Source organism: Perna viridis, chromosome 8 (assembly GCF_037379345.1).
Source record: "Perna viridis isolate PV_CMFRI_1.1 ecotype Kerala chromosome 8, ASM3737934v1, whole genome shotgun sequence".
Taxonomy (NCBI): Eukaryota; Metazoa; Mollusca; class Bivalvia; order Mytilida; family Mytilidae; genus Perna; species Perna viridis.
Window position 1 is genome coordinate 46248409 of NC_142452.1, and position 26114 is coordinate 46274522.

At 32.2% G+C, this 26114-nt stretch overlaps 1 protein-coding gene across 1 annotated transcript; it reads right to left on the reverse strand.

The window, feature by feature from the left end:
- On the reverse strand, window positions 1–22017 carry LOC148610739 (uncharacterized). The gene is made up of 8 exons (XM_088596039.1): window positions 21754–22017; window positions 15616–15776; window positions 14652–14828; window positions 12034–12186; window positions 10897–11086; window positions 9751–9842; window positions 5703–5813; window positions 1–2431 (listed from the first exon to the last, which is right to left on the reverse strand). Exons 1-8 carry the CDS (start codon window positions 21902–21904, stop codon window positions 2225–2227), a joined length of 1242 nt encoding a protein of 413 aa, XP_088452165.1. The 5' UTR covers window positions 21905–22017; the 3' UTR covers window positions 1–2224.
- Window positions 22018–26114: the final 4097 nt, after the last annotated feature.

The window sequence follows — 26114 nt, forward strand, 5'->3', positions numbered from 1 at the left end:
AAAAGTGAAATTATTTTATTTTTTTTCAAGAACATTTTACATTGAGTTAACTGGAAAACATCCTACACTTTAACAGTACTTAAGCCAAAATAGTTGTAAAATGTTTAGTGTAGGCACAAAAAAACTAGGGTCAGTAGGGTAGCAGGAAACAGACAATTTTTTTTTTATTTGCCTTATACATATTACACAATATCAACATCCAGATACTCAGTATAATAGAATATATAGAAGTCCTTAACCATAACGAGAATTAAAACCATACCATATTCCATATAATGGTTTCTTTGAATGTAATTTTAATCAAGCAATGAAAATAGTGAAACCTGTCTAATCCAAACCCCTACTGGACTTGAAAAAGTGTTAAGTTTAAACAGGTATTTGGTTTACTAAAGTTCAAAATGCACTTTTAAAGACTTTAAAACTTGTCTTTGAATTTTACAGGGTTCAGTTCAGGCCAGGTTCAATGTATAATATAAGTTTGCATTAATTTCCACCTGAGACTGCAACTGTTGCAGATAACTGGAATTCAAGTATTAGAAAGCTGCATAGTTAATTGGACAATAAACATGTTTTTTTTTATAATATGAATTGTGACATCTAAGTATCTGTCCCTGGAAGACCTAAATTTTGTTTTCAAAAATTGTTCATCCATAAGAAAACTAATGCTTTCAACGAAATGAATATTGGTTTTTAATTCACTGAAAAGGAAAGTATGAAAAAAATCAATAAACTATTTGATCTGTTCATAATTATTTGTTTTGTTAAAAAAACATCGGAGTCATCCACTTTCAATGCAGAAAAATCCATCTTCATTCGGACATCATAATCAGTTTACTATTTTATTGGGAAAAAAAACGTGGCAAGATAAAATGTATTCTGTGCTACCCATATCAAAGAATTTGCCTGTTTTCTAAAAGGGATAGTCTCTTATGTTCTTAAGACAAAAGGAATATGATTGTTCAAACCATAAAAAAAGCATCAATCAAGTAGATAAGTATTTCAAACCCTTAAATTTTATCAAGTTTTTTCATTTTTTCTGCCAATTGGCTTCTATTATTAAGAGTCAGCATTTGTAGATAAATCATTCAAGTGAATGTATTTTATTTTCTGATGGAGAAAATTGCATTAGCCATCTCTGAAGTTGTTTTAATATCAAATAATAACATCCTACTAGTTAACCATTCAACATTATATTAGGTCTCTGTAAATTACGAGTAAATTAAGAGTACTGTAAATACAGTCTTTGCAACAATCAGGCAAAATGGTAAAATCCAAAACACTCATGTGAAAGCCCCATTATTCTGACAATATAATTTCACTCTAGGATTTTTTCTTCATTTAAAAACAAAAACATTGTTTGATCTCTGCATCACTGGATTTGTTCAGAAACTTTTTAATAGAATGTGATAAAAATAAGGTTTTTGATAAAAGTTATCTATAATTATAATTTACAATAAAAACATATCAATATACTATCCTATAATTAAATAGCTATCATGAAAGAATCTTTCAATGACCGTGCAGTTATCAGAAACCATAGTTTCTTTCAGAAAACCATAGTTATGACAAACAATAATAGTATGGTTATCAAAAATGCCTTCAATTACTGAGTACTTATCTGAAAGCACACTTTATATAAATAAAAAGTTTCTTTAAATACATAGTTATATATAACTAGTGGTGATCTAAAGGATGTTTGTTGGTCTATTAAACAATAACAAGGTTTTCAAAGGGATGTGAAATCTTTAAATACCTTTCTTACTACAGGAACAACAAAAGAAACAAAAAATGAATGGGTCAGTGATCTCATTTTGGAGATTAAAACATTCCAAATAATGACGGGATAAAGATTTGTCTAGAAATTCAAATTTTCTTTGTCTTAGTAGATTTTATTTATTAAACCACTGAAAAATAAAAAGGATTTCATAAAAAAAATTTCCCAAATAATATTTCAAGGTTTGTTTAAATGAAATTATGGAAAGATAAGTAATGGTCAATGTGCAAAAAATATTATTGGTATGAAATGGATAAAACCAGAGGATTCCGAAAAATCAGATAAAAAATGGATGAATATGACCAACAAACATCCTTAAACAGAGGTTGTATTTTATAATCACAATTATTCTACAATATCTTAAATTAGTCTACAATAAGCAGTTAATAAATGCTGAAGGGACCCTAATCATCAGTGATTTATCACAATACTCAATCTTCTCACAACTTATCATATATCTCGAGCCGACCTCATGACACTAACTATCCAGTGGCACAAAGAATGTGGAGTGTCCTCAGGAAACAAACATAGTTCATTCTCTGTAGATGCTATGGCCATCAGTTTTGTTGGCTTTGGTTTCCCAGGTAGGCATAATGGAACAAACTTTGTCAACTCGTAAGTTCCATAGTCATGAAACACTATCTTTCTTGTAAAATCCTGTAATAAAGTGAAAGATGCAAAAGACTTCAGAAGTAGAAGCTGCTCTGCTTTTCAATAAATTTCTAGGGGTAGTGAATAATAAAACCAAATTTTATAGTTAAACTCCAAAATGTATTAAAGCTATAGAGCACAAAAAGTGGTCCGTTCGGTCTATACAGATTATTATAATATTTTCTGCATTTATCTCAATCTACTGCCATTACACATGCTGAGATTTTCTTTGGAATTATGGTTAATTTTGAAACATGTACGAAAACACCCCGGCACATGAACATGTATGGGAAACACATATTTTAACATGAGTGTACAGAACTACAGAAACAGGAATGCATTCAATAGTAACCCGACCAAAGAATAGCCATACCATGTCATTATTATGCCATTAAGTTCTCGTGTAATGCCTTTTCACTTATGTTTTAACTTGCATGTGTGTGATACCTTATACATGTTATAGTTATGATAAATAATAAAGTTTTACAGCTGAACTCAAAAGGTTTTGAGCAGACACAATTTGTGATGGATAAAAGGACAGACAGAAAGCTTTGGCTGACAGTTGGCAGGGCCATAAAAACTTATCACTAATTGTTTTACAGGCATCAACTTGCACAAGTTTTACTGTAAATTTACAATGCAACAAAATATGCAAATAGGAAAAAGAAGAAAAAAGAATGACACTGTACACTGCCCCATTCCTTCCCCCAAACCATTGCCTATGGTGTTGAACATGGATCCAGAAACGGTAAAAAATGCTGGTCATTGACCAACAAATTTTACAAATGACCGACGACAATTTTCCAATATTGGACATAAAAAATTTGTCAACCCTTATGAATTAGACTGTGTGGTTTTATGAGAGTATAAACATCCTGTTTACCAGTCTCCTAATTGTTTACTGGAAATGAATTGACAGGTGTGTGTCAATTTTAGCCGATGTGCAGCCACCTGTGACTGTGATTTATAAAAATGTCAGCTGAAATTTGATGAAATGTCCGGCATGGGCTGTCAAAATTTCTGGACCCTTGATGTTGAACTAAGTCAGTATAAGAGGCTGAAAACTTGGGCATAGAAGTCCTTGTTTGATAAGAAATAAGGAAAATAAGTAATTTGTTAATAATTATTTGGGATTATGGTAGGATGTTATAATCAACCAATACAATGGTGCATGATCTTTTCAGTTACAATCTGGAAGATCTGGAAATTGATACCAGAACAATATTAGCAATTTCAATTAAATTCCTTAACTCACTAACCCAAAGTAAAATCACAGTAATGACAACTTGCTTTTCACTCTGAAACAGTTTAAAATCATTTAAATCCTTGAAATTAAATGCGTGCAAAACACTTTAGATTTGCTGAAACTGTAATGGATAAAGGCTATATTTATTACCTATGGATGTGTCAATGTTTCATTCTTAAATAAATCGTAAAAATTTAATTGAAACAAGCATTCTGTTGATATTAAATGGCAAGACAAAACCCCCTTCCAAAAAGAAATTCTGCAAACTTCATGCATAATTAGTTAAGTAGCACTCCAGCCAAGAATCATGCAAAATCTGATTCATGGGTAAAGAGCCTACATATTTTTTTATTTGATATTTTATTTGAATCGCCATAGTTAACAAAAACTGACATTCAATTTTTTCTATGAACCCTGTTCTTAGGAAATAAAAATTACATAGAATGCACTATAGATTTCAAAATTAAGAGATAACTCTGTAAATGACATTCAAATATAGTAGAATCTATTGAATTTTCAATGTTGATTATCTCCTAAGAGCAGGCAAATTTTAATGAATAATTACACATTTCATAGTATTGACCCATAAAACAACTCAATAAATATAAAATATGTAGCATTTTTTGGGGTGTATCACCATTTTTCAGATTTTGCATGATTCTTACAAAGACAGCTACTTAACAAGAAAGGTGAAGAAAACTGAGTCTGCAATAATTATCAAAGTCGGACCAAGGACCATAACTCAACAAAAAAAAAAAAAAACAACAGATCAGAACAAAGTCTGAACCTAATCAGTAAATTGTCATAGTACAGCAATATTCCAATTGTATATCTCAGTGATTGGGATTACCTCGCACCATGTGCCATAGTCGCATTTCGTCTTATAATGGCACATTGAGTTACTAATATGTCGCGTCATGTGCCCGCATTAAGTTTCCATCATTGATGATCAGTGTTGTCCACTACTTGTGACATTGAAAATGCATGAACATGTCTTTTAACAATGTTTTTATTAGCTGCAGGTGGATCTTTTGATGTTTTCGAGGAGACTTGAAGACCGGGGAATGAAACGTTACTTAGTTGATTTTTTTAGATTACATATTCTTGATCGCTTACGCATTTGAAAGTACAATAAACGTTGTTTTAAAGAATAAAAATAATTTGATAATATCAGAAAAGCGTGGACTGGTGGTCCCATTTGAAATTGAAAATGACATTTTTAAGCTAGACCCAAAACAGAAGAAATCATCTTTTTCAAAGTCTAAAAATAAATTAATAATGGTAATTACCAGTAATTTATTGTTGAAACTAACTTGCATTGGCAACTGGACACGATTATGAACCCCCTATTGAAAATATTGATAATGGTGGAGTCATATCATCTGGTCCTGTTAATTGTTAACTCTTAATAAATATCTGATCTGCAGTGGAAATTAAAGTCTGTTTATGCTACATTTGGTCTTCAGTATCTATCATTAGCCGGCCTTAGCTGCTATTCCAAATTTTGTTTCATGTTTTTTTTTTAGAATGGTCCATTAAAATTGAAAATGTCCCATTGAATTGAAGGGTAAGGGGGCCAAAGTCCCATTGGCAAAATTTTAATCTCAATCACTGATATCTGCAAGCAAGCCAGAAAAAGAAACAGAGGAAACTGAGTTTTTGCAAAGATTTTTTATGTAAAAGGGTAAAAAATCAGCAAAAAGTAAATTCCAACTTGACCTATAACTCAAAAACAATATAACAAATATCAAATGTATATCTGGAAGCATGGGACCAAAATAAAACTGATATTCCAGACTAATAGACAGAGTGCAAACCTGCAGTCAACTTCGGAAAAAGTTGCTGGTACGAGTTTATTTATACAAATGCTACCTACTTGTAAAAATTGCAATGCAAATCATATCGTATCCAAAAATCCTGATATATATTGCATTATGAAGGAATGGAATTGTTACGCACTAAATTATGAACTTATTGAAGTTTTAAACTGATATAATCTTTTTCATCAGTCAGAAAAGAAAACTGTTTTACCTTTGCTAAAACATCTTTATGTATCGCTGTATCTGAGCAGTCTATGTTGAATACTTTCTGTGTGGGATCAGTGCCATCAAGTAGCTTCACATATACCTTGATTAAACTCTCCTATAAAAATTATGTTTGCAATTGTTTAATTAGCATAATCAGTCTTAATTTACAATGCAAAAAAAAAAGACATCTGCTACACCAATCCGACTCTTCTGAGCTAAAAAAAAAAAAGAACATGATACACAGGGTGCAGGGGCATTAAGGAATGAATATTGCAAAAAATATCAATTTTGTTGTAATAACATAAAACTTGTTCATAACATAGTAAAAGATATAAATGTAAATACAAGAAAAAATAATATTTTGGGCATTAGGTCATTGTAATGACGTTATAATGGTGCCACAATTTTACATCATGTAGAAAAAAAAAAAAAGTTAAGAATCGTGAAAATTTGTTTTTATCTAATATATCTACATCCAAAAAACTATGTCCACACCCAAGAAACAGCTTTATATTTTCACATAAACTATGTATCTATTAAACAATGAAATTTGTTTGTTGGGTGTGGACACCTTTTCCTTGGTAGAAATATTACAAGAAAAAGACCAAAAGTAAAAAAAATTAACAGAATAGCTGAATACTGGTAAAATACACTCAATATTTCTGGGCTATAAATGCAAGAATTATCAGAAGTTTTTATGTTTTCTCTTTTGTAATGAATCCAATTCTCCAAATTCACAATTAAATCATTCAACACTTTATGATAAATTTTTAGTTATATTTTAAGCTAACAACACCCTGTATCACCCCTTCTCCTTTTCTCTTTAAAGTACAATAACCAGGAAAACATAAATAAATGCAATATAAATTTGTCTTCTTTCCATGAACACAAATATTGTGCAAAACATGACAGTGCATGTTAGTCTAGTCAATCTATTACATGATCTCACAAGTTTTTTCTTTTGTATATTGTAAAGTTATCATATAGGATCAATATATCAAAAATATAGCAAAACATAACTTTCGGAACATGCTTAAAAATAAGAAATAAAAACCGTGATATTTCGTCTATTTTTGTTTCCGAAACCAGCTTCCATAGATGACGTCATATCAACGGTGACAGCATAGAAATCAAAACTGGTAGGTTTATTAACGGTTATCCATACACCTTTCACCACATTTACTTATATATTGTTGATTGTTGACTACAACCAAAATATTTTCACAGACTGTAAATAAAGATGTTTACGTCAGTAGAAATACATATTTTCCCGGTTAATAAAGTTATCTCCCTTTGTCAGCACCATAAGTTGATAAATAGGAATTACAGAGCATTTAAATTGATATCAAAATAAATAAACCTCTTATCTATATTTTATAGCATTAGTTTACCAGAAAAAAAACTTTAAGTTATATTAGTTAAGTTGAAACAGAACACTTTAAGTTATATTAGTTAAGTTAAAACAGTGTAAAAAGTAAAAAAGAAGTATGGAAGGCCAAATTAACAAAAATGTATTGTAATTAACGATTTATTTGTAATTGGAATCATAAAACTGTGAAAATTAGTTATCTTAATGTCCTATTTTCATTTTAGCAAATCAGCAAGACCTCAGCAGTTTCAAAATGAATTATTCGAGTGAAATAGAAATTTTTGAAAAGTCAGTATATGACAGGTATGTGCTGTTTTCTGTCGAAAATTAGAAAAAAAAACACAATTTTCTCATCGATGGTAAAATTAATCTAAAAAAATTTCACATTAGAAATCATGAAATTTTATTATTTTTCTAATGATGAATTTCCTTTTTTTATGATATTATTACATGAAAAAAAGAAAAAAAAAGCAAAACAAACCAAATAAACAAAACAAAACAGAATGCAGGGGAGTCAACTGCTCTAACACAAGTAGGATATCGGAGGAATTAATAGACCTGGAAAATGGAGACCTGTAATTTGATCTTCAACGGCCGTCAACGTGTACACACACTTGAGTGAAAATCAGAAACTGTGAATATTTATTTTGAAATTTGAACTCTTATCATAAAAGATACTTAAAAATCTCATTATAGTTAAATTTTTGTTTTCTAGGATTTTTCATGACAAATAATTTTACACCCCATTTGATGTATTGAAAGTAATTGTGGTTAAAAGGATAATACTGATATTCTAAATTAGATTCATTCAATTGATATCGTTAGCTGTATAAATGCATGCTATCCTAAAACAAATGTTAAATTTGAGATTTTCTTTTATTCTGAATTTTAATCAAAACCCTTTCACACCCCCCCTTTTTTTCCCCAAAGTTTTTATTATCCAACCTTTTGTGTAAAAAAAAACTTTGTTATCTTTTACAATTACAACCTATTATAAAATACATACCAATTAATATGGGTAAAGAAATACCGATGTCAGTATAAGGAAATGTTAATTTTCTGATTTTTCGTTTTTTTCGTATTTTTTCAATAAAACCCCATTTTTCCCACAAAAAATATTTTTCTTGTGAAAAAATTCTTAAATGCAAGATATGTAGGTCAAAACAATTTACTTATTACACTTTTTGTTGCAAATCCAATATTGAATAAACTAGGCATGTTCTGAGGATATGGTGATTTTCACATTTCCTGTTTTTCGTGAATTTTCATTAAAATCCTTAATTTTCACCCCAAAAAGCTATTTCTTGCTCTAAAATAGTGCTAAAAGATCTCATACCTTAGCTTTAGTTACAACAAAATCGTTCTTTAGGAAAATATTAATTTGCATTTTCTGGGGAAGCTTTAATAATGCAATTTCCAGTTTTCCACGATTTTTCAATAAAAAACACATTTTTCACCCCAAAAAAAAGGCTTTTCCGAAAATTATATTTTTGTATATTTTTATTATGTGAATAATGTATGTCTGCTCTGTCATTTTCAGTCATTAAAGCCTTTGTAGCAATTATTTTGCGGTTGACTCCTAATTTTCGCCAGGTTTACTGGACTATGCACTGTTGTGATAGTTGTAACCCCCAATTTATTCCATGATATAGTGTAAAATGGGATATCCCTCAATACACAAAGTTGATATGGAACAGTGACACAAATGGTTTAAAATGTATTCTCCCTCAATACAAGTCATATGACAAATTTGAAATCATGTTCAACCCATCTAAAACTGATAATTGTGAAGAAATGCTGATGAAAAGATAGATATGGTTAATCAAATAATTGAGTGGAGATATAAAATTATTAAAAGTCATAACAGCACTTCAAATTATTGTACAAGTATCCACAGACTGCTAAGTCAGTAATGTATCAAAAGTCATAGAACATAGTTTGAAGATTTGATCATTGAATGTGCAAGATACAATTATCTGTACTCAATGTAAAATAATGTCAAATCATTCCAATTTGCAACTAATAAGAATGCTCACTAGGTAATTTCCCCCCTTCCTTCCCACACCAAGAAATCACATAAGAAACCCCAAATATAATTAAAGGCATTCAGACATAACTACAAAATAGGTGCACAATGTCATCATGCCAATAAGAATGTGTGAAGGTTCATCTAATTCCTGTCTGAAGTTAAAGAAAAGTTGCAATTTAGATGGTTGCCCTCCCTGGTCAATCAATGTTGAAGTTGTATCAGAAAACCCTAAAGTCATCCAGTTGGAAAAACAAAATATGAGGTGCACTATGGCATCCTTTAAAAAAGAAATTTTTAAAGTTTCATCAAATTCCATTAAGTGGTTTCAGAGGAGTTGCAAATTGGAAACATCATATTTTTCAGAAAATATATCCCACCATATGGCATACCAACAGGAAGAATGTGTCAAAATTTTAAGCTGCCATGACGAGCAGTTGCTGAGAGAAATGAAAAAAAAATAGTTTCAAAAATATAAGGTAAAAAAATAAACAAGTCCTCTGTATACAGCATACTTACAGGAAGAAATGTTAAAAAGAAAGAAGAAAATGTTAAAATTTTAAGCTGCTGTTACGGTTGGAGACATGGATACATGGAATAAGGTGAAACAGTCTACCACCTCTCCTTCGGAATAGGGGTACAATTACCTTTACCTACCGCAGATTGATCCAAATCAATTGGTAAATCCTTCAAACAAATTCTGTTTAATTTGTATCTGTCTATTTCTAATTTCTGACAATCATCACTATCTGTAATTACAAACAAAATTTTATTCATATACAAATACCTACTTAGAAATCAAATCAATTTACTACTTTTTGTGATTATTTACCATGAACTTAATTATAAATAGGCAATCGAAGTGTTGTTACTGGCATCAATTATGGATTTTGACGGTCACAAAATGAGTAATGAAATAATTGTGATTATCAAATCATGATTGCACAAGACAACTTTTCATGTATAATATATTTTCTACATTCTGAGGCAATTGTCAAAACGTATTTGTGAAAATTTAAAAAAAAAAAACACGTTTTAACTTTTCTGTTGTGGGTAAAAAAGTTCAAGACCAAAAGTTTTCAGAAGTTTCTTTGGAAAAATCTCGAACTGCTCCCAATCAGAAAAAATCAGGAACTACATACAACTTGCATGCACTGTTTTGCTAGATATATCCCCACTTGTACATGAAGTTCATACCGACAGCCCCTAAAATCACTTACATATTATCTCCCATCTATATAAAGCCTTACACCAAATTTGAAATCTATCCATCCATTTCATGACCAATTTTTTTTTGCCGTCTAGATTTCAGATAACAAGCCCTACCCTTAATCTGAAAAGAATTTTACATAAATTACACTGGTTTGGAAGCAAAATTTCTGCAAGCCCACTGCTTCTTTTACCAGCATTGACTGGTGGGCTGGTCCCAATTTCGAAGACTGCACACTGAAATCAAATCCCATGATATAGGACCCTCTGGTTATCAAATATCAAAAGGCTGCAATAGAAAAGTGTTATGAAAATATTTTCCCCACCTACCCACCTGCCTAACCAACCAAACCATACTGTAACCCAATATTTTCTATGCCAAAACTAGCAAAATCAAATGAAATGGAAAAAAAAGTATCAGACAGAAGCAAAAATCAAACATTCAATTGGTAGCCCAGATAATTGTAACAAAATTTGGAAAAAAATGGAATGATGTATCAAACTCCAAAAAAAAAAAAAAAACCCAAAAACCCTACAAAACAGCTTAATAAAGAATTTTTGGTTTACAATAGCCTTTTTAAACATAAAACTTACTAAAGGTAAACAAAATAACATTATCAACCTTCCTCATAATGTTTATATCCAGATCAGAAAAGAATTCTATCACTTTTTCCCACTGATCATTCGCACTTCCAGTACTTATATCTAATGTTGCTAGTCTTCCACTTTTATCAAAATGGTCTATAAATGGTTTCACTTGATTTGCAAACAGAGTAGCACGTTTCTGAAAAGATGTTAAAACATTTATGATGTAAACAACAATTTTTTTTTTAAGTTTAATGTCCCCTGCCAAAAAAAAAACAAAAAAAAAACAGTGGCCGTGGTCCACATGACACGGCTCTTTTCTTTATGGAAAAAAATGTGTTTGTCAGACAATCAATGATAAATTCTGGAATTTTCTGCAGTACATGCAGGGCATTCTTAAGACTCAGAGAAATTAATTTGTCTTGATGTTATTTATTAATAACAAATTTCAAGTTTTGCTTTTCTTTGTCCTATTTTTTGTTGTCATTCCAAAGATCATGAAGTTACTCATTATCACTCCAGTTCTTTTTTTTGCAGTTGCACCTGCTTTGTATAATGTTAAAAAAATACAATCTAACAAAAACATGCTGCTATTTCTCTTGAAGATAATCATAGGACTGATCAATGTTACTGCAGGTTTTGGTATATCATTGTAATTACTGTGGGTAGAAAAAATATCAAATAATCTGTTTATCGCTGTTTTGTGCTGAAGTGTGTGGTATTAGTTTTCTTTTATTTTCAGTCTTCTTATCCTAAATATGTAAGTTTTATAAGAACTGCAAAGTTTCCATATTCCATAGGGGAGTGCTATGTGATGTCACTAATGTTGTGCAGCTATACGATAACTTTCATTCTGATTTGACTAGCGTGAGATAAAAAATTACCGTATAGCAAGATCAAATGGATTTTAAACAATATAGTGATAAATCATGATATTTAAACCCCTATGTCAATATTCTGAAGGTGTTAAAATAACATAAGATACTGGGTTTCAGATATATGACATTTAAACCCCGGAGTAAATATACTGCGGTGGTCAAAATATGATATGACACCTGGCATCAGACTTTCAGAATTTTAAACCTATGTTTGGGATATCTCAATCTGACACACCAATTAAAATTAACTTATATCTTGACAACTTACTGATGTTCTAGATATATCAGCTTCATCTGTTTGTTTTGGTGATCCTTCCTTCTGCTTTGGTGTAGCTGTGGGATGTTTGGCACATTCTGCCTCTGCCTTCTTCACAAACTTCTCTTTAGGTAAGGACATATAGAATGCAAATGATATAGGATACTACAAAATACCAAAATGATACACATGAATTGAAAGATACTACAAAATACCAAATGATGTAGGATACTACAAAACACCAATTGATATTGGATACTACAAAATACCAATTTATATACATGTAAGATACTATAAAATATAAAAAAAAATATGCACTTATAGACTTGAACGTGAATCAATTCCATATAATTTTATGTCTCGATCAAGAGTAAAAGAAATTTTACTATACATAATTGTTATCAGAATTGAATATCACTTTCTTGTAACTATTTGAAGGTGTCTTGTGTCAAATCCCTATTGCTATGTTCTATCACTTTCATCACAATAAAGGTACATTGCAAGCCATGATTGAAATCACAGTCTTCATTCTATAGAGTTTGTGTTAATTTTAGCAAGTCCTTTTAGGGCTGTCCCAGTAAACCATATGAGTGACTGGGGGAAGGCACTTTTATTCTTCGTATATGGGTGGGAGTTCAGGTCTCCTGACAAAATATGAAGTTTAATACAAAACATCAATAGAAATTCCATGGGTGACTCCCCTGGTGAAAAAGTGCCTTCCCTGGATACCCTCTATATTTTAATGGAGCAGCTTTGAGATTTTGAGGCGAGTCATACAAATGGTGTTTACATGTGAACAAAAAAATATATGATTTTACTAGATTTCTTTAATCAAACTGTGCTGATCTTAAAAGCAAAGAAACTCATATAACATAAAATTTTGCTTCAAAATTGTGATAATAAGGATGAATCATATACACATACATGTACAAGACATACATCACTCTATGATGAAATTGGTTGTAAAAAGGCTCTGTTTGGTCCTTAGCTCCAATTTGAATGAAGAATGGTCATATATGAAGCTTTTAGTGTTACACTCCTCGAGACATTTAGGTTCCCGCATGCACGATACCTAAACGCACGCTAAATGCTCACCAAATGCACAATAAAAGAATACTCCCAGCGTGCATTTAAGCACACGACAGACGAACACTCACAGTGTGCGTTCAAGCACATGATAGACAAAATAACAAATAATGAAGAAAGGGAAAATAGACAATTGAATTCATGAAAATATATAAATTAATACAGTGGATTCCGCTTAATTGCATAGCCTATTTGCCAGTAAAAATTATGCAAATAACAGGGCTATTCTTATAACCAAAATTACGATTTTACCGGAAGTGTGAGTTCAGGTAAGACAACGATACTGTGGATCAACCAGGGATATCACTGTTCAACATTTCTGATCTGGTATTTAATTGTTATAGACCTTCTCATTGTATTGTTCTTTTATCAATAAATAATAATATATATTGTGTTTGTCTTGTTTATTGACCTTCTTTACGTTGTGTGTATTTATAAGTTAAACCACGGGATTCTCATCTATAAATAGTCAAGTAATTTCCTGACCTTTCTATGAAAGCAAATCCCATATTTCATATTTCAGCCAGGATTCAGTGTAATATTCATCAATGTTTGCAGTTTGTGGGCTTTTGAAATGGTCTGTGTGTTTTTATTCCTCTGTTCATTGTACACTGATAGTTGTGTATTATACGCGTCATTGACCTCGATATATTCCTATGAAGTGTGGATAGTATGGGGCACCTTAGGGTAGTTGAATTTCATTAGACATTGTACTGAATGAATGACTTTTAATTTTCGTATAATATTTATGCCTAGTAACCCAAGCTCACTCAAAACTGTTCAGCTCATTAAAGAAAATTAAATTTACATTGATAATCATTTGTAGTCGGAAGAATTTAAATAGGGACAAAAATTACCCCAAGCCGAACCTCAAGCTGCATCATAAGGTGATGTTCGGCATGTCGTCAGAAGTCATTGTTCACCTAGGTGCTTGTTTATTTTAATGTAATTAGAAATCATTTATATTGTCTTTTATGTCCATGATTTTTTTAATCCATTATTAACACCTCCTGATTGATGATAATCTAGTTTTTACAACAATAAATATGATTGACATATTTATGACCCGAAGGCTTAAAATAGAATTTGGGAAAACCTGTCTTTACCTAAATGAGGCAAAATTCTCTATGCAATAAACCGAAATGCACCTCCAAGGCCTATGCAAATAAGTGATTTTTTCCCTAACAGAATAATAGGAAATGGTTTTGTGCAAGAGAAAATTATGCTAATAACCGAAATATGCAATAAAGCGATATGCGATTAAGTGGAGTCGACTGTAATAGCAAATAATTAAAAAATTACAGTTGAATCGAAGAAATAATCAATGTACAAAAATAAATGAACACTTCTATCAAGCGCTTAAACGAACTCTAGTATCGTGCATTTAAACGAACTCTAAAATGGGAAACGTGAATGTTTCAAGAAGTGTAAATCTCTTAGATTTTAAGAAATCATCAAATAGTCAGTACATGTAAAATGTAACAAGTAAGGCAGATCGAGATGCAGACAAAACTTTAGCCTTTATGTCAATAGTAGCATCCAACCTTATCCTCAAAGAATCTGAATTCATGCTGACAGTCTTTCACAAATGTAGAACTTGATATCAAGAATTTCAAATTTGGAAACCAGTCAACAAGAACAGTCTGGTCTGCCTTCATTTCACTTAAAGCACTGCTAAGCCACTTCAGCACTGTATCCAATCTCAAAATATCTGGTTGATGCTGAAATAAAATTATGTAAAATTAATATACTTCAGAACTTAAGACTTAACTCTAAGTTGCATGTACATGTATGTACATGTAAATTAGTCCCATGTTTAGGAATATAAACCTGAATATCAGTAACTTGTAAAAAAAACATTACACTTTAGATGAAGTAGCAATACCTAAGATAATGAGATATTTGTTGACAAGACAACCACTAGGGTAAAGCTGACAATGGTCATTACCGTCATCTCAAGATAGTGGAGGAAAATTCTAGTACAAATACTTTTGTATCACAAATCTGTTCATTCAAGACACTGAACAAAACAAGAAATCTGTGAGCAATGGTTTACTAATGATATCCCCGCTTTCAAATGTAAACAAAGTTTTCGGTAAACAGGAAATTGTTGAAGATTTTTTCCAAAAATGGACTATATTGACCTTGTCTTACGTGGGTCATCTATCAAGTAACGAAAAAATCCTTTTACAGGAGAAATATGAAAGTACAAATATGTACTTGTAACGATAGTTTTTCAACAATGATACTTACATGTATAAGGATAATGACAGCAATGCACCATATTACATGTACATGTATTATACAGTACAAGAAAACTATATTTTTTGCTAAAATTCAACTATAACCTACATGTACATGTAAATAGTCAATATGAAATATCCATCTTAAGTAATTGGGCACCTAAAGAGATTTATTTTTCCTTATTGCCCTATTGGTACATGTACATATACAAAAACAATGTAAATTATGCCAAAATAAAACAATGAATTGAAGATAAATACAAACTTTAACAAGCTGGGCAATCTGTGAAGTACGCTTTGTGTGGTCTGGTTCCTCTAACTTCTTTGAAAGTTCATCCAGTATAATATTCTCAACATTCAATGTACTAAAACCAAACACCTGAGCGATATCATACACCATCTTGCCTTTCTTAGAACCAGGACCACCTTAAATAAAATTGGAGAAGGATAACAATATATGTTAGGAAATTCAAACATGATATATATATATATATATATACATGTAGTAACATGTACATGTTTAAACTTTTTGTATTATAACATTGTTAACACAACTTTGTAGAACTCAACATTGTAAACATTGTAGAACTCAACGCGGCACAGGAAAAAATAGGATTGATAATACTGGTATATACAATGCGGGCAAAACTTTGTGTAGGTTTAAACTGATCTAGAGCTGGTATGTCAGTTAACTGTTAGAAGTCCTTTGTACATTTATGTTAACATATAATCAGTTTCTTCATTTCAATTTAAACAATTAAGGGACAAACCTTTCTAAAATGTATGTTTAATTGTGTTCTGTGAAAATACTATTGAATTGTGGGTAACAATATTCATGGTTTTCAAGGGCAAACCATACCATAAAATTTGGTTACTATATATACAGAAAAGAGGATTTCAGTCAATATGTACTGAAAGTCTCAGAACTATGATTTCAAGAATCAACAAACTTATATTTCTTCCCTAATCCACAAACAATTGTTATCCATGAATTTTAGTACTTTCAAGGTAATATTTTTTTCAATAATGGCTAAATTTAAGGAGGGTTGTGATCATGCCAAAAAACTTTGAAACTGCCACATTTTTTCTGCCCGTCAAGTCAGGAATTCTAAATATAGATATGTATTGTTTCTTTTTCACTTTCATTTTCTTTTATGTTACTGGAGTATATAGGGGTAACTATTTCAATGTATCTGTGATGTTGTTTTTGGGCCAGCTGCAGCCTACCCTGTGGTGTAGGGATTTCTTGGTCATTCATTGAAGATCCATAGGTAGCCTAGAGCCATCATTTTCAATATGGTGGGGTTATTATCTTTTTGACATGTTCATCATATCCCACTCTCATTATTTCTAAAACTTTACAGGCTTGCACATGTACATGTACATGTCCCTGTTGCAGGTCAAAAGTTTGTCTTAAATTCTTTTTTCTTTATTCAAAATGTTTTTGGCAAAAATAACACAAGTAAAGGACATTTCAGAGACAATTCCTGAATCTATTATTTTTGTATACTACATGTATACATACTTGAGTGTATGTATTTGCAAGAATCTGGCAAAATAGGAAAAATCAGAAACATGCATGTCAAAACCCCACCAATCTGACAATAAAAATATCACTCAAGGATGCTTACTCTATTTGAATTGAAAAGACCATTATTTGATCTCTGCAACACAGGGTTTGCAAAGAATTTTTTCAACAGAATCTTAGAAAAAATGAGGTTTTGCCCTAGAAATGTTCATTTTCAGTGCATTTCAATGAAATTGTAACTCAATGGTCCAGCATATGGAAAACCAGGTCTATTCTCCTTGATTAGTATAGTGCAAATAGTCAAATTACACCATCAAAATGATGGGGTTTTTTTTTCATGCCATGTTATACCTACTGCCTGATTCTTACAGGGACTGACACTTTAATAACATTTTTTACTGTGTCTATACTCGGCGTCACATAAATAACATACTGTTAAAATTTGAATAAAAATATTATCTACGACTTTATTGACACCTACCGTCGTTTAAATTGTCTTAAATGACTTGCTCATTCGTTTAGCCAAACGGCTTCTCCCTAAACATTGAATCGTTAAATTCCGGTCAGATTTTAATTCTAGGTGCCAATATTTACATTGTAAAAAGTCGGCCATGTTTACAGTGATCGGGTTGCTAGGAGATGTTGTTTACGTTTAAATGGTTTGTCCAAAAACCGAAGAACCCAGAATGCATTTCGGCGTTATTTCAGATATCTCGGATTTATTTTACGCGAACAACGTACAATACCGAGAAGTTAATCAAGCAGACGATTGTCACCGGAGTTCGACGGGAACTTACGAACTTCGTTTGTAAACAAATCGCCCCGTAGAAACCAACATGGCGGATATTAGTATGGGATTTTCCCGTAAGGATTTGTTACGCATGATTTAAGCTAAAAGCGACTTGTTCAGGGAGAAGCCGTTTGGCTAAACGAATGAGCAAGTCATTTAAGACAATTTAAACGACGGTAGGTGTCAATAAAGTCGTAGAAAATATTTTTATTCAAATTTTAACAGTATGTTATTTATGTGACGCCGAGTATAATCAAATTAAGTATTTCATTCTTATTCTTTTTTTTAATTTTCTTACAGGGACTGACTTTAAAAACTGTACCATAGCTAATGACCTGTATTGTGCTAGCAATTTTTAATGATTAAATATCATATCCAATCAGGGTAAAAAATTAAGCAACTTAATAATAATAATAATACTTTATTTCAAGAGGGTAACACAGTTAGTAAATACACTAATTAATTACAAGTGGCAGAAGACAGTTCCACACAGAGCTCTACATGGAATAGTGATCTCTTTACTAATTGTTTTCAATGTTAATTGTACCTTTATTAAACCAGAGAAATTTAACTTGTGCCAAAAAGGTGTATGATGGTCAACTGAACAATGGTCAATGCATTTAAAAATAGCAGTCACTTTTCATAAAGGATTTGGTTTTTTTTGGGGTAAGTGAAAATGAACTCGTTTAATTATTTCTGTTAAATATACAATATAGGTACATTGTCGAAAATTATTGAAGATATGTGATGAGGCGACGGAACGGGTAGGAAATGTGAGGTTCCGCCGAGCTATTTCCCCTGTTCCAAGCTGAATACACATATCTTCAATCATTTTCGACAATGTACCTATATTGTTTTTATCCTGTTATATTAATTGTTTTGTGCGTGTGTACATTTTTAAAATGAAATTTTAAAATGCATATCCCCTGAGGAGCCCCGATCCTTAAACCCGACAAAAAAAATTAATATGCATGGCGCATGACTCAGTAAACATTGAAATTCAATCCGCATCATATAATCCGTCAAAGCTGTTTGAAAAAAATAAGCAGTATATCAAAATTTATTTAATTCCAAGAGACAAATAAGTAAAATGAACAATAAATACAAATATACAAATATTTTGAATGTTGTAAAGTCGATTTTAAGAACATTAAAGTTTTGAATTTCGCGAGGAAGGTGGAAGCTGACTTGTTTCTGTTTGGTATATGGCAGTAGAGTTCAGGGGTGAAATTTGTGCACTAGTTTCTTTGGGATTTAAAATATTTGTTTGAGATTTTTGAAGAAGAGGAGGCAGTTGTGTGGGCAGATCTATAATGTAATGTTCCTCTGATTCATTATCTTGGGGTTTAGGCAGTAATAAATCCAAGACCATAACAGTTTCCTGATCATTTGTCTCTTTCAGAGTTTTATCATATTGTAATGCTTCAATTTCTTTATGTGGGGACCAGTTTATGTTAAATTGTGATGGACAGTCTGGCTCCGAGTCTGACATGACTGAAATGACAGGGGAAGTCGTCTGCAAACTGATAATGAATCAAATCTGAATGAGATTTGGGATTTGCCATATATATGATGGTGAAAAAAATACAAACAAAATCATTGTTTGGTTTACATAAAATCTTTTATTTCATTCAGGTGAAAACGAAACAAAACAGCAAAAAAAAAAAGATTAACCAGATATGCAATCGCAATTTGTTTATATCGTATCTATGGTGGCGGCCATGATTAATTTACACATACCAGAAAAAAGTAGTTCTGCCGATCACGTGAGTAGGAGGAGCCAGAAAGTCGATAACCTGCTAATGTACGGATACAGCAAAAAAATAACCGTATACCTTTATTTGTTTAACAAATAACCTCATTGCAGGATAAATGATTATAATATTACACTGTAACTATTCTTTGAGGGTATTTCTTAAGTAAATCTGTAGGTTGTGTTTTGACAACACACTCAAGATTCTGTATAAACTCCTAACAAACACATTTTGATAATGAAGTGGAACAATAAGATTTGACCTAGTAATTTTTAAACAAACACAATATTTACACTGTATCAGAATCATTACTTTCTACAGCAAACAATTTAAACAATACATTCTTTATGCAGCTTTACTGAGTAAATAGGAAAGTAAACTTAACCCAATGCTTACATAAATCTTTCAATACTGATAAAAGATAGCTAATTGTCATGATTGTACAAAATGTACTTCTTCCTTTGTATTGAACTAATATATGTACAAACGTACATGTACAATATACATGTATTTAGAAAAAAAAAATATTATGAACATGTGTATGTTTCATAAACAATGCAATTTTACAGTATGCCTGCACGTCTTCACATCAAACCAGTATATACATTTGTACATGTATAGTCAGAAACCCCAACTATGGCAAGGCAGGTAAAATTAGTGGTGGCCCTTTGAAAGTTCCACTTACATGCACAGCTACTTTTGTATACAGTAATATCTACGATTCTCCCAAATCAGGGAGGATTTTAAGAGGTCATCAAACAAAATGGAAAATGGTGAAATCAGAAATAAATAAACAGTACAAAAAGAATCATAAAGGAAAAAGTAAAGCAGATTTAAATTAGCGGAATTCCAGAAAAAATATGATAAACAACTAATCTGCAAGGTACATTGTAACATATCTTCAATTACCAAGATAATTTCGTTTGAATACTAATACAAGATCAGGACACTAGCGTAGGTTTTGGCACATCCTGTTTACCAGAAATTAAAATGGCAGATCGTAAACAATGATTTACAAGTCAATAAAATTGTGCATATCACAGACCTGGCAAAATCATTTTTCAACCTGTCGGACATTTGGTCCAGCAACCTAACAAAATCTGCTGTACCAAACAATTATCTGCCGGACCGAAAAAGAAACAAGAATTTTGCATTGCTTTTTTACTTTTCTTACTCGATTCGGACGCCATCTTTAAACCGGAAGTTCCGGTTGAGGCATGTCCAATTAAAAAAAACATACGAGACATCTGGTCCAGAAATCACAAAAATTTTACCGGACTGGTGGCTAAAAGTACCAGTCATATCCGACGAATTTTGCTATATGTGATATCATACCAAAATTCACTTGCCAAATTATACATCTACTTGTATTTGGCGAACTGGCGAGTGGTGGTTTCCCACACTGCACACAAGACGTGGACATATAAAAAAATCAGGAAATCATAAATTGAAAAAAAAAAACAACAAACAGTAACAGCTCATTCTACAGGCATGTTTGAAAATGGAAATGGCTTTCAGAACTACAAAGAAACAAGCATTTAATTTTGCTTTAATTGTTTTTTTCCCCTATTTCCTAAAGTTCAGTCTTCTTCTTTCTTCTTTGTTTGGGGTTTAACGCCCTAGCAGCAATATTTCAGCTATATTCAGGTGATGAACATGAAAGGGATGATAAAATGAATATGAAATGATGATAATAATAGAAAAAAGGGATGGGACACAAGAATAATGGGGTCGACAAATATTGATTGCCACAAGATAAAAGAAAGGGATGGTAAGGGTTGGGCAATTTAGCCTCCTGTGGTGGAGCACAAAGGTTCCTACTCCTATCAATGCACCACTATGGTTTGTGGTCAGGTTTTCTGTATTATAGCCTGACAACCCCAGCATGTAACACACCAGGGGTACCCCATTCCACCACCTGGGGCACACATCCCAGTTGCTCTGTCGGCTAGGTTTCTGACCACTATATAGTCGCCTTTTACAACAAGCTTAGCGCTGCTGCAGGCCTATTCTTAATACCCGGACCTGCACAGGGCCCTTAAGTTCAGTGAATTCTCACTATCTTTATGGGTAACCTTTGTAAACATTTATTTGTCTGTAGCATATACACGAAATTCCCGAATTTCCGGATCCTATATTTATCACCAGCCTCACATTATCATATACGTATAACTGAACGAAAACATGAAAAGGAGGTGGCAAAAATTGATTCGTAAATATTGACAGGGCAGTATTTGCATGTAAGCAAACTGTGACATAACTTGACCAATATTCACAAATGTAATTCTACGAGAAAACATGTCATGAGTTATGATATTCATCTAAACTTACCAAACACAAAAATCAATCTTGGCTTCGTATTTTTCAGTTCAACATTCTCTCCAACTTCAATTTCCACAACTGGTTTTGCGAAGAGCGAACTTCGTCTTTTACTTTTCTGATGATTTCTTTCTGGACTCTCTGTACTGCCGCCACATCCCATTTTGTTTATTTGCGTACTGTGTTAACACTAAATTCACATCATCTTAAAATATCGTGCGTCGACTGCTAGCACACAAATGTAAGTGCGCATCAATCTCACGCAAGACATTTTATCTAAAATTCGAGCGATTCAGGAAAGGGACTGAAAGTAATCCGGGTAAGACTGCCGCAGTATATTTAATGAAGAATAAATATAGCTTTTTATGGAACGCCGCAACTGTCTTTTGTTGATGGTTTTCTATATACGCAGTACATTTCTCGTTATACACAGTACATTTTATGGTATACATAATGTATTTCACATTATACGTGGTTGTGGACTCATTATACGCTGTGCATATAACTTTATGTGCAGTATAACTTATTATACGAGATGCGTTTTTCTTTATATGCAGTACAAAACTGGGTATACACCCCCGGGCCCCTCTGTTTCTAACCGAACATTAAGCTGTGAGATTGTGTATGTTGACATTTGGAAAATGGCTCTAATTGCGAAATAAACCTGTCCTACCACTTGTTTTCTTTTCATTTTTTGTTTCTTATTTGTAAATAATTATGTTATATTTATGTCGAAAACGGCATCTTCATGCATAATTAGAATATTTTTTGTAATACAAAGAAAGAATAAACATTTGCAGTGAAATTTGTAGCCAACTGTAGGAAAAAACACAGAGGCTTTGTACATGTATAATACCAGGTCTAGCTCCTAAGACCTTTTTTTGTTGTCATTACCTGTAAGCCATGTCGCTGAAGTAGAAATTCCCTTAGCATAGTCTCACCACAATGAGGAAATTCATTTGTAACATTTTTTACACATTTATCAAGTATTTCATCTTCTACGACAGAAAAAAGTTTCTTACTAAGACAAAACTCTTGCATCCGTCTGTTTATAGTACTTTCAGAAACGCATAACATGCGGCTGATATCAATAATGGAAAACTTTAATTCTAAAAGACTTTCCAGCGTAACTTTTAGTATTTCGAAGTGCTTGTCGGTTCTATCTGGTTGACGCCCGCCAAACGTAATGCATTCGGTTCTTAATTTCATAATTGTGTTTCTGTCAGTGACTCCTAAGTCATGAAAATCCTGTCTTGAAAGCTTACAAACAATATCTGGTGAAATTTTCTCCTCTGCGAATTTTGGAACTAGGCTTGTTAGGTTCAGTTTGGTTAAAATAGAAGTTACAGAGACGTTCGTCTGCATGTTGGAGTCAATTGGTTACGGTGCGTATGAATTTCGCCTCAGTAAAAAAAACCCCGCTTTTTTGGATTCATTTCGTTTGTAGTTGTACATTTACGGAAAGTAACGAGAATAAATGATCATCATCATAACGAAATATCTACTGCGTATAATGTCGAAAGAACCACGTATAATGACAAATGCACTGCGTATATCCAGTGAATTTTCCACTGCATATATAAAACAAAGTACTATGTATAAAGTTGAAACTACTGCAAATAAGGCGTATAATGTCTTTCCTCATACTGTGAAATTTACTGCTCATATTAGAAAATGTACTGCGTATAACATGAAATGTACAGCGTATATTGCAAAATGCACTGCGTATAACGAAATATGTACCACGCATAATGTAAAAAGTACTGCGTATACCCAGTTTTGTACTGCATATAATGAAAAACGCACCACATATAATGACAGTTATACTGCACATAAAGTTATATGCACCACGTATAATGAGTCCACGACCACGTATAATGCGATTTACACTATGTATACCATAAAATGTACTGCGTATATAGAAAACCACCAACAAAAGACAGTTGCGGCGTTCCAAAGCTTTTTGTAATTTAGATGTGATCATGATAATCTGTAGGGTGACAAATTTATGCAAGATTGGGGGAATAAAATATCATTTAAAGGGTTCTTTTAGATACATTCTATGCATTTTCATAGTTTTTTCCAATGTTCTTTAAAATAATGAAAAAAAAACAAACAAACAAACAAATAAAAACAACTTGGGAGGAAATCGTTATTGCAAAAATCATTACTTTACCAAACTTTGTTAAAAATTACGATGATTTATGAAAACCAGACAGTTTCACAAATGCAAAGTTCTGCCAACTCTTTGTTATCAGTAATGATTGCTATGTTCACAAGGTTGTAACTCAAGAAAAATGGGAACAAAACTTTTTAATCAAAAATTCGTATGGCTGCACTTTCAACACTTGACGATATTAAAAAAAAGATATATCCATTTCTGACATGCATAATTACTTGTCATTCTGTTTATCCGCTAGAATTAGTTAGACTTCTTTTACAATTAGGTTTCTAGAACAGGGTTATGTTGTTAGAAGATTCAGTAGTTTTATGGTCGTCATCGTGGATCCTTACGGTGTATCCATCTACACCATAAAAACCGATTAGTTAAGTGTGTCATAGTTTTCCTTTCCTCTTTCGTCTACCCCGGATTTGACTGTTTTTTAGCAACTCGGTGGATGTTTCTAAAAAAGCAGACGACCCTTACCCTACCGGTGCACCTGGTCCATGCTCCCAGTTTTTAGTGGCGTCCGAGTTATATTTTAGTTACTTATGCCCTTTGTTATGTTAGTTTGTTTTCCATGTCTGGTCTTTGTCCCTGGATTACATTCTTTTGATTTCCGATAGAATGTTGGTTCCTTTGATTATTCTTTGACTAGTATCAGACTTATGTCCAGACCATTTCATTTCCTCAGTTTGTATCTATCAAACTAATTCATTAATCATTAACAAAAATCAGTAATAGTCTTTGGTTTCCTTTAAAATAGTGCGATATCGTAGTAAATCCGATATTTTATATCTATTTTAATGTACAAATACATATATTGTATAACGTGAAGAATACTGCACAGTTAACTTTATCAATTTTCCCCGCTAATTGCATATGAAAAGGCTACTACGTGTAGTAACTGACGTCAATGAAACTAGACATTAAAAACTGTACGAAAGTTGGATGCATCGTAGGAAAAGAATAAAATTCGTTATCATGTTTCTAACTAAAAAAAAATTGTGGCAGACAGGAAGCGGAAGTCGTCGATCAACGTAATGCACACCAGTCTTTATGACGTGAAAACAAAGCCCCTAACGACATAGACTGGTTCTCGATCGCAATATTCAGTATGTTACACATATACAAATATATCGTGAAGAGTGTATTGCTGGTAGCTAATACCTGGAACGTAGTCCAGGGAACCAGGATACTAAAGACAGAGCAGAACAGCGCTCTACCTTCGTAGAACATTAATATGAAAGTTTAATGTTGTGAAGAAGACGGATCTTATTTGGTTGGCTAGTCTGTTTAACGACCTAGTTTTTCGACCATGGATATATAACAAATTGAGCTTTGAATTCGGGTGAGTAAAACTTTTTGATAATAAATGTCCATTTAATGCCAAGTTAAGGTTATAGTTTATTTGTCCAACGCGTTGTGTTTGTAGAGTAAGCAAGGAGTTGGTATTGTTACATGTATATAAAAATTTGAATTTAAAAATTCAAATGTTATTATAACTAACTAAAAAAAGTCAAATGTTATAATAACTATCTAGTTATTATAAAATTTGAATTTTTATATAACAATTTGGTGAATAGTATACATGTATAAGGTTTTGATATAGGTTCAAGTCCGTGATGGAATGCCCTTAAATCGTGGGGTTCAGTACTGCAGAGGCTTCCACTCACAGACAGTGTGAATATTAGTGAATATTTACTACCTTGGAGTTTGCAACTGAGAAGTTTATAGTAGTGTCATTTGTACAGCATTTGAGAAGCAGAGATGACGTCCACGCTTTCAGAGTTTTTCTGCTTTTAATGATATCTTATCATATTTTGGGTATCGAAATATTTTGTTGATGAAGAAAGATGCATGTCACACGATTAATTATTATACTTAAAAGCCTATTTCAGTTATATTAAGTAAATAACTGAAGTTACTTAACCTAAATGACTGCATGAATGAGGTCATCTACAATATACTTTCCAATAGCCACGATTTGAATATGAACCATTCAACTCTAAACTACATGTAATTCTCTTTTTGTAGATATTTGTATGGCGCAGATCTCGAATTTCTTCCGTATGAGGTAGGTATACATACATAATTTTGACACATGCTTAATTGGGTAAAGACAAAATGTATGGACTTTTTACTTAATCATTGTGTACGTTTACATTCGCCGAACTCTTTAGATATGTTGCATAATTCTCATAAAATGAAC

What these genes read in the sequence shown, in the direction of transcription:
- LOC148610739 (XM_088596039.1), bottom strand. Translation starts at nt 21,904, where the DNA reads ATGGGATGTGGCGGCAGTACAGAGAGTCCAGAAAGAAATCATCAGAAA. An exon ending in AAGATTGATTTTTGTGTTTG is followed by an intron (nt 15,777 to 21,753) that starts GTAAGTTTAGAT and finishes ATTTTATTTAAG; the next exon opens with GTGGTCCTGGTTCTAAGAAA. An exon ending in AGATTGCCCAGCTTGTTAAA is followed by an intron (nt 14,829 to 15,615) that starts GTTTGTATTTAT and finishes ATTTTATTTCAG; the next exon opens with CATCAACCAGATATTTTGAG.